Consider the following 8,373-nt stretch of genomic DNA (forward strand, 5'->3'; position numbering starts at 1 on the left):
CAACAACACTATCCACCATTATCCATATCCATCACATTCATTATTCATCTATTCATCATCATCAAAACTTATAAATCCTCCTTAATTGTCATCAATATCAATAATCATTTTAACTCCACATCAACATCAACAATCAATTTCAATCTCAAACATCATCATTGTACACCACATTTCATTTACATACATATCAAATCTCCTTTCAATTAATCACACATATCCAAAACTTCATATCATCATCAAACATAACAATTTACATTCAATTAAACATTATCCCATTCAATCCTGCTATCTCAAAGGCCACTAGCCTAAATTGTCCACAACATTACATATTAGCTAAAGAAAATCGAAATCATACATTGACCGATTTCTACACAAGTAAAATTTCACCAAATTGATTCCAAGTAAGTTCCACAAAACTTCAGCCCCAAAACATTAATTCCAAGAGCTACAATTCTTCAATTCAGCTCTAATCAACACTAATTCAAGCTATAACCATACAAATTACTGAAAACTCAATCCTAGGATTCATAAGAATCAATAATCCATATGGATTTAGGGCATTCTTATCCTACCCAATGTATTAGGGACAAAATCCACCAATATTCCAATACTAAATCACCCATAAACAATCAAAATCACAAAATCTACTAAAAACCAAACCTAAAACGCGAAATATGTTAGGACAGAAAACTGGAGCATGAAACACGAGTTCTTACTAGCAAAGCTTAGTTAAGAATGACGGGCTCGACGAAAGATTCGCGTAGCCGCAAACGACATGCAAATCGGAGCATTGTAGCTCAAGTTATAGGCAAATAAAGGAGGAGATAAATAGTAACATAACCCTCTTCTCTTCTCATTCTCTTCTCTTCTCTTCTCCATTCAATGCCCCTCACTTCCATTTTCAACTAAATAAACTCAGTATAAATTACATATAACAAAATAAAACTTCAGTCATAAAAAATATACCTTTAAATTCTTTAAAAATTCTTATGAAGTACATTATCTCAAACAAAAAAAGCTTGTTGTAGTTATTGGCATCAATGTATAATTTAATTTTTTAAAATCAACGGAATTACTCTAAAAACTTCAACAAGGTACCAACAACCATTAACAAAAATATTCCAGAAGTAACAAAAAAAAAAGATGAAAATCAAATGAAGCAGCAACCATATTTTCTTCAGTTAATCAACAGAGTTACATAGGTAATCCAATTGAAATATTTTTTGCAATTACAACAATCAGAATTTAATCTATCCAACCATCAGAATTCAGAATATAAAAACAGCAAATCATAATCATTATAATTAATAAAATAAAAAAACAAATTAAACTACTGATCGAATAACTCAAGAAAGAGGGAGAGCAACATAATCGAACTGTGTAATTTTCTATGGCCGCAGATTGAAACGGCGAAGAGTCCACGGCGGCAGAAAGTAATGCTCGAACTGCACTGTGAGCTCGACAGAGAAAGGGCAAAGACAGGCAAAAACGCCGAGGACAGAGACGAGTTCAGGAAGGCCGACGATGACAATGACTGAAATGGCTTGACGACACGACGAGGACAGAAACAGCGACGAAAACAACAGCTCCCAGTAGATCTGGCAATACGATAATGGATCCAGGAGGAAAAAAGGGGCGGCCAACGACGACGAGGACAGAGGCAAACTTGGCGACACCACGAGGACAGAGAAGTTGAGAAGGTGACGCTACTGTTGGTGGTGGCGGCGTGGAACTCAGAGGGAGAGAGAAAGGGGAAATAGGGTTTTCTTCTGAGAGAAAGGGGGTAGCTGGGCTTTTATATGGGGTTTTTTTTTAAACCTTTGAAAACCGTAAAAAACCAACCGGTTTTCAGTTCACCGATTAACCGCCGATTCTACTGGTTTTTTTATCGGTTTTTTGTCTGACGGTTTTTAAGTTTACCCGAATCGGCTAGTTGACTGGTTTTTGGTTAATCTGGTTGAATCGGCCGATTTGGTTCAGTTTTCAGAACCATGTCTCTAGCCCTTCATTGCTCTCTCTCATATTTATTTTTGGTCCCACTTATAAAATTAATAGTGAGAGATCACACTTTACTCCATCAATTATTAAAAAAAATTGAGAGGATGTATTTCTCATAGTACTATTCATCATCTTATAAGCAAAGGCAGCTATTCACACATGTATATATCCTTTTTCTCTCTACCACAAACTTTTCCTATATATATATATGAGTAGGCATGATAAAAGTTATAACATAGAATCCAATATTGATCAAGAAATAAAGGATGTCTAGTACTAACACTTCAGTACTTGATTGCTTCAAACCTGATGCAAAATTCAACATGATTGATCGAAACACTGCAAATTATCATCCTAGTATTTGGAAGGATTATTTCCTTCAATATGCTTCACAATCCATGGTATATATCTATCTCTCTATATTGTTCATCAAGCATGCAAATGCAATAATGATCAACTGATATATCTTTTATATGGATGTAATGCAGGAATTTGATGATGATGAAACGAAGGCACAAATTGAAAAACTGAAGAAACAAGTTGTCAAAATGCTTGTTGATGCCTCAAAGCCCATTGCAGAAATAGTTAACTTGATTGATTTAATCTGTCGTTTGGGGATTCATTATCACTTTGAAAGCGAGATTGAAGAAGTGCTGCAACAAATTCACAAGAATTATACCAAAAATGGAGAAATAATAATTGTTGAAGATAACCTTCGCTTACTTGCTTTGCTTTTTAGGTTATTAAGGCAACAAGGATATCACGTTTCACCAAGTATATACCTTATTCTATATTTTTTAGGTTAATTTTATATTTTGCCTTAAAATAACCTTAGTTTAATTTTTGTATAATATCTAGATGTGTTCAACAAATACAAGGATGAGAATGGAAAGTTTAGTGAAAAACTTGTGAAGGATGTGGAAGGATTGCTACAGTTGTATGAAGCATGTCATCTTAGAATTCATGGAGAAGAGATATTAGATGAAGCTTATGCATTCACTTCCACTCAACTTGAATCCATTGCCACCCAATTGAAGCATTCTCTTGCAGCACAAGTCAATTATAGTTTAAAGCAATCTTTACACCGAGGTTTGCCGAGATTGGAGGCACGCCGTTTTATTTCAATATATGAACAAGATCCAACCCATAATCACACTCTCCTCACTCTTGCAAAATTAGACTTTAATTTCCTACAAAACTTGCATCGAAAAGAAGTTGGCAACATTTGCGAGTAAGCTCTTTAATTTTTAATTACCACAAAATCATCATCGGTTAAATAAGTTTCAAATCCATCATTTTGGTTAAATGTTTATATTGTTCCACAAAAGTTTAAAATGTTTAGTTTCGATATATATTGAGAATTAGACCGTTAGTTTTTTTATGATTAACCATACCTTGTGCAAATTGCACCAATAAGATAAATGTGAGAAAACAATAAAATTAAAACAGTCAACAATAAGTTAATACATACTTTAGATAACAAAAGTCTGATGTACACAAAATAATTAGTTAACAAATTAGTTATTATATTTTTATATATAAATATATATATATTATTATATAATTTATTTTTAATATATATTTTATATTTTAATATATATTCTATCTATATGACTAATTTGATGTTTAATTTTTAATATAAACATAACATAATTAATTTGATAATTATATTTTGAATTTTAAATTCATAATGCATGAATTTTGGAGGTGATTTTTTTGCTAATTATTAAATAACTAATTTTTAACCTCTCTTAAGTCTTGACCGAATTAATCACATCAATCACTAAATTTATTTATTTAACTAAACACACCATATTATAATTTATAACTTTGTTATTATATTTTTTTCCAAGAATGCTTCTTGTTCTTGTCATTGTTATTGTGTTGTTGTTCTTTAATTTTAGGTGGTGGAAGAAGCTTGATGTTGCTGCAAATTTTCCATATGCTCGAGATAGAATTGTGGAATGCTGTAACTGGGTTCTAGCGGTTTATTTTGAGCCTCAATATTTTCAAGCTAGAAAAATATTGACAAAATTGTTAGCTTTTACGTCAATTATTGATGATACATACGATGCTTATGGAACTATAGATGAATTAAAACTTTTCACTGAGGCAATTGAAAGGTTAGTAAGAAATTATAAATAGATAATAGTTTTTGTTATCATAGATAGCCAACCTAATATTTTATACTTTAATTTTAAATAAAATTAATTATATTATCAATTTTTCTATTTTCATTAGATTCTCATTCATTTTTGAGTTTTTTCTCTCTCTCAGAACACATAATTTTTGTTATTTTTATCTCTTTCATTTATTAACAAAATTAATTAATTTCATTAGTTTATTATAAATTTAAATTGATTTTGGATTTTCTTCTTTTTATTAATTTCAAAATTCTTAAAAAATCTATTGAGGTTGCAACTCAATCAATTTCAGTTTCCAACCATTTGTACATTTTTCCAAATTTTTTCTAATTTTTTCTTTTAAATAGTTAAAGTAAAAAACCATCCATCATACTCAACAACCAAAACCTTTATTTCTTCATACCTGAAATTCTAAAGGAAAATATCATCCCTTTTTTAGTTTTAAAATTTGAAATTTAATTTAGAATTAATGGACAAGAGATTTGTGATATTATTGGTACCAAACTTTCTAAGTCGTTTCATTCCAGGTGGGATATTGGCTGTTTGAATGATCTTCCAGAATACATGAAATTAATTTATGAGTCTCTCTTCAATATTTTTGAAGAAGCAGAAAGAGAACTTGAAAAGCAAGGAAGAGCACATTGCATTAAATATGTCATCAAAGAAGTAAGACTCTCTTTTGACCTTTTCACAATATGTTGTTTTTTTTTTTTAATTTTGGTTGTTTACGATATCTTTCGTATAAGAAGGAATTCGAATCTACAATACTTATTTAAACGAACCAGTGAGTTGATCAATAAATCTAACCCAAGTTGATTTTGATAAAATATTACTTGTTTTGTTGTTAAACTTATTCAATTTGAAAACAGAGCCCATCCAACATGTAAATTAATGACATGTGGTCATTTTAAATTTGATAACATCATGTTTTGCTAAATTTATGAAATAGATACTATATGGCCGATCAAGTTTATTTCGTTTGAGGTCTTTTATAGCCAAACTCGAATGAATAATCATTTGAAATTAGATGCAACACTGAATTCAAGAATTGAAATTCGGTTCTTTAATTTTTCTTGGATACATTGATAATATATATATATATATATATATATATATATATATATATATATATATATATATATATATATATATATATTTAAAATAAGATTTGAACCTAAAATTTCATATAGCTTTTATATGATACAAATCACACAATTATAAATTGACACATTTCACACGGTAAATTAGTCTAAATACTTCATGAAATTCTTTTGTTCCTGTGGTTGGCGTGTATTTAAAAATAATTGAATTCATCACATTACAACTATTCCAAAACTTATCAAAAACTATTGTAATTCGAGTTTAAATGTGAAATTCAAATGTTTTCAGGTAAAAGATTCGATATCTTGGTCTGAGTTTTGAGGTACTGTAAAGAATTCTTATGCTTAAATTAGTAAAAATTTTAGACAAATTTTTAGTAGATTAGAGTTGAAAAATATTTGAGACAGAAAAGATATTTATATAATAAACATATAGTGATTACTCTGTCAATTCGAAAGGGTCGGATGCATAGCCATTGTAGAATTGGGTCTTATCTTACTTTTGGACTTAGCTTCCAGTTTTAGCTTAAGATATGAACAACATTTGAAATACACTATTATCAATAATGATTTTGTTATGTAATATGTGTTGAATGGCAGTTTCAGAATACAATCCAGGCCTACATGAGTGAGGTCAAATGGTTGAATAACAAATATATACCAACAGTGGCGGAGTACATCCAAACATCAACAATAACATCTGCTTATCCGATGCTAATAACAGCTTCTTACATTGGCATGAAAGATATGGCCACAGAAGACATCTTCAAATGGTAACAAGTAAACCCAAAATTGTTACAGCTTCCACAATTATTTTCAGGTTCATGGATGACATTGTCTCTAATGAGGTATATTTATGTCCAATATATAAATTCAACACAAAAGTTTAACTACCATATTAACTATATAAAAAATTAGCCACTAAATAAAATAGTACTAGAAAGATATTAATCAAAATTATTTTATTTAATTTAACATTTAATTAAAATTTTATATATGCATGTAACATTTATAGTTATATGTTTATTACATTTAAAATTATCCGTTTATTTCAACAATAATTAAAGAATGCAAAATAATAAAAAAATTTTTGACTATTTTAAACTAATTTTTATTATCTTTCAAATATTTTTGTTACGCAAAAATACATAGTGCTCATTTTTGTGGGCACATCGCATTTTTGAAAGTTCAATTCACATTATAATTAAATTTTAATGAATAATTTATTTTTTGAATGTTTTTCCTTATTCATTAGTTATGTAAAAATTATTTTAAAAACTAAATCTCATAATATTGAACAGTTTGAACAGAAAAGAGAACATATTGTCTCATACTTGGAATGCTATATGAGAGAATGTGATATATCTAAAGAAGAAGCCATTCAAGAATTGCAAAAAGGAATTACAGATGCTTGGAAGGATATAAATGAGGAATGTCTGAAGCCAACTAAAGTTCCAATGTTGTTTCTAATGCGTATTGTCAACCTGGCACGATTTATTGATGTAATGTACAAAGATGAAGATTGTTACACTCATGCTGAAGGCAAAATGAAGAAATGCATTCAAGCTTTGCTTGTTGATCCGGTCCCAATCAATAATATGAGGAAGGATATGAAACCTTCTATATATGCCTAAACAAAATCTAACAAAATTGTAAGAGAATTTTCTTTTTTAATACAGAGTATTTATTTATTTTTTCAAAAAATTTTGGACTAAATACTTTAATTTTTAAATAAAATTAACTCGTTAGTCTTTAATATTTAACTCTATAGGTCATATTAGTTTTTGGTCCACTTTGTTCCATCAACTCCTAACAGAACTGTCTTGCGTAGTTGTCGCACCAGATATTAAATGTCATATGTACAAAAAAGAATAAATTAGTCTCTAAAAAAATTATAGTCAATTTGATCCTTCAAAATATTATTGTCAAGATAAATCAGTCTCCAAAATTATTTATTATAAGATAAATCAATCTCAAAAAATATTTATTATTAGAAAAATTATGCTATCACAAATATAAAAAATATTTTAAGCTAGAATATCTAATTTTTGCTCATTAGAGATCAAATTTGTCTCTTCAATAGCACAATTACCTAAGTCATTTTTTACAATAGCTCCGAAAACCTTTTCCAGCTTTTCTTAGTCTCACTATTTACTATAACATAGACAATCACGTAGAAGTGATTAAGACAAAGTACAAGATTAAGAGAGAGAGTGAGGCTAATGATAAAGAGGTTGGACAATATAATTTTAATGGAGTTTCACCAAAAAATGATGAAGGAACACAGGAGCCGTCACTAAAATTGGAGCACAGGAAGTAGTAGTTGAGACCGGAACACGGGAAGAGCTCATGACAGTTAGCTACTAGTAACATTGAGCATGTTGGGGCTAGAACTGGAGGACCTCAATCTCAAATTCCTATAACAACCAACAAAGCAGGAAATTCACAAAATGAAAGTCTATGGCTTATTTATTGCGTCTAGAATAGTATAAGAGACTGCTTTCAAATCAAAATTTATAATCCAAATCACACTTGTACAAGAGAGTTCTAATCTAGTTTAGTTTATCAGAATTGGGTAACAGTCCAGTTGGAGAAGAGAGGCTTGATATGAGCCCAAGTACCAATCATGACCCAATAGAAAAAACTATGGATGATGAAGGGGTGATTGGGCCGAGTGTCAAGTCTGCAACAGAAGAACAAAAGAAAATGGAGGCAGCCAATTTGGATGAAGGACTACGAAGCCCGAAAGAATGCGTAGCAGAAAAATAATGCTCGAGACAATAGCAAAAGATAGTTATGTAACCACATAGTGAATAGAGTCATATATAACAGAAAATGGAGTCACAAAAAGCATGCAGAAAATATCATATATCCTTGAGGAGTCTCCTTACTTAAAAAGAGAATTATTATCTTATCTTCACCGTCCATATAATTCACACATATTTCTGTTAATTCTTCTTATTTGATGTTGGTGTTTATTACTGTGATTCTCTATGTTAATTGTTGATTCTAGAATTATTTTATTGGTTCATTGCCAAATAATACCAAGTGGAGTACCACTGCTACTTATTCAGCCCCACCTGACACATGGAGAGGTATTTGACTACATAAAGATTGAATTTAATCTAATC

At 30.0% G+C, this 8,373-nt stretch overlaps 2 protein-coding genes across 2 annotated transcripts; both read left to right on the forward strand.

The window, feature by feature from the left end:
- Window positions 1-1,638: 1,638 nt before the first annotated feature.
- Window positions 1,639-5,046, forward strand: LOC114924331 ((-)-germacrene D synthase). Its single transcript, XM_029288639.2, has 5 exons — window positions 1,639-2,399; window positions 2,487-2,772; window positions 2,857-3,229; window positions 3,903-4,121; window positions 4,670-5,046. Exons 1-5 carry the CDS (start codon window positions 2,265-2,267, stop codon window positions 4,956-4,958), a joined length of 1,302 nt encoding a protein of 433 aa, XP_029144472.2. The 5' UTR covers window positions 1,639-2,264; the 3' UTR covers window positions 4,959-5,046.
- Window positions 5,047-5,866: 820 nt separating this feature from the next.
- On the forward strand, window positions 5,867-6,876 carry LOC112705428 (alpha-copaene synthase). The gene is made up of 3 exons (XM_029288767.2): window positions 5,867-6,015; window positions 6,063-6,090; window positions 6,544-6,876. The coding sequence occupies exons 1-3, from the start codon at window positions 5,867-5,869 to the stop codon at window positions 6,874-6,876; spliced, it is 510 nt and encodes a 169-aa protein (XP_029144600.2).
- The last annotated feature ends 1,497 nt before the right edge of the window (window positions 6,877-8,373 follow it).

Source organism: Arachis hypogaea, chromosome 8, assembly GCF_003086295.3.
Source record: "Arachis hypogaea cultivar Tifrunner chromosome 8, arahy.Tifrunner.gnm2.J5K5, whole genome shotgun sequence".
Taxonomy (NCBI): Eukaryota; Viridiplantae; Streptophyta; class Magnoliopsida; order Fabales; family Fabaceae; genus Arachis; species Arachis hypogaea.

Excerpts from the sequence above, each read along its gene's own strand:
- LOC114924331 (XM_029288639.2), top strand. The coding sequence starts at position 2,265 with ATGTCTAGTACTAACACTTCAGTACTTGATTGCTTCAAACCTGATGCA. Across the intron at positions 2,400-2,486 it reads AATATGCTTCACAATCCATG|GAATTTGATGATGATGAAAC; the intron begins GTATATATCTAT and ends GATGTAATGCAG. Across the intron at positions 4,122-4,669 it reads TTCACTGAGGCAATTGAAAG|GTGGGATATTGGCTGTTTGA; the intron begins GTTAGTAAGAAA and ends GTTTCATTCCAG.
- LOC112705428 (XM_029288767.2), top strand. The coding sequence starts at position 5,867 with ATGAGTGAGGTCAAATGGTTGAATAACAAATATATACCAACAGTGGCG. Across the intron at positions 6,016-6,062 it reads ACAGAAGACATCTTCAAATG|GTTCATGGATGACATTGTCT; the intron begins GTAACAAGTAAA and ends AATTATTTTCAG. Across the intron at positions 6,091-6,543 it reads ATGACATTGTCTCTAATGAG|TTTGAACAGAAAAGAGAACA; the intron begins GTATATTTATGT and ends AATATTGAACAG.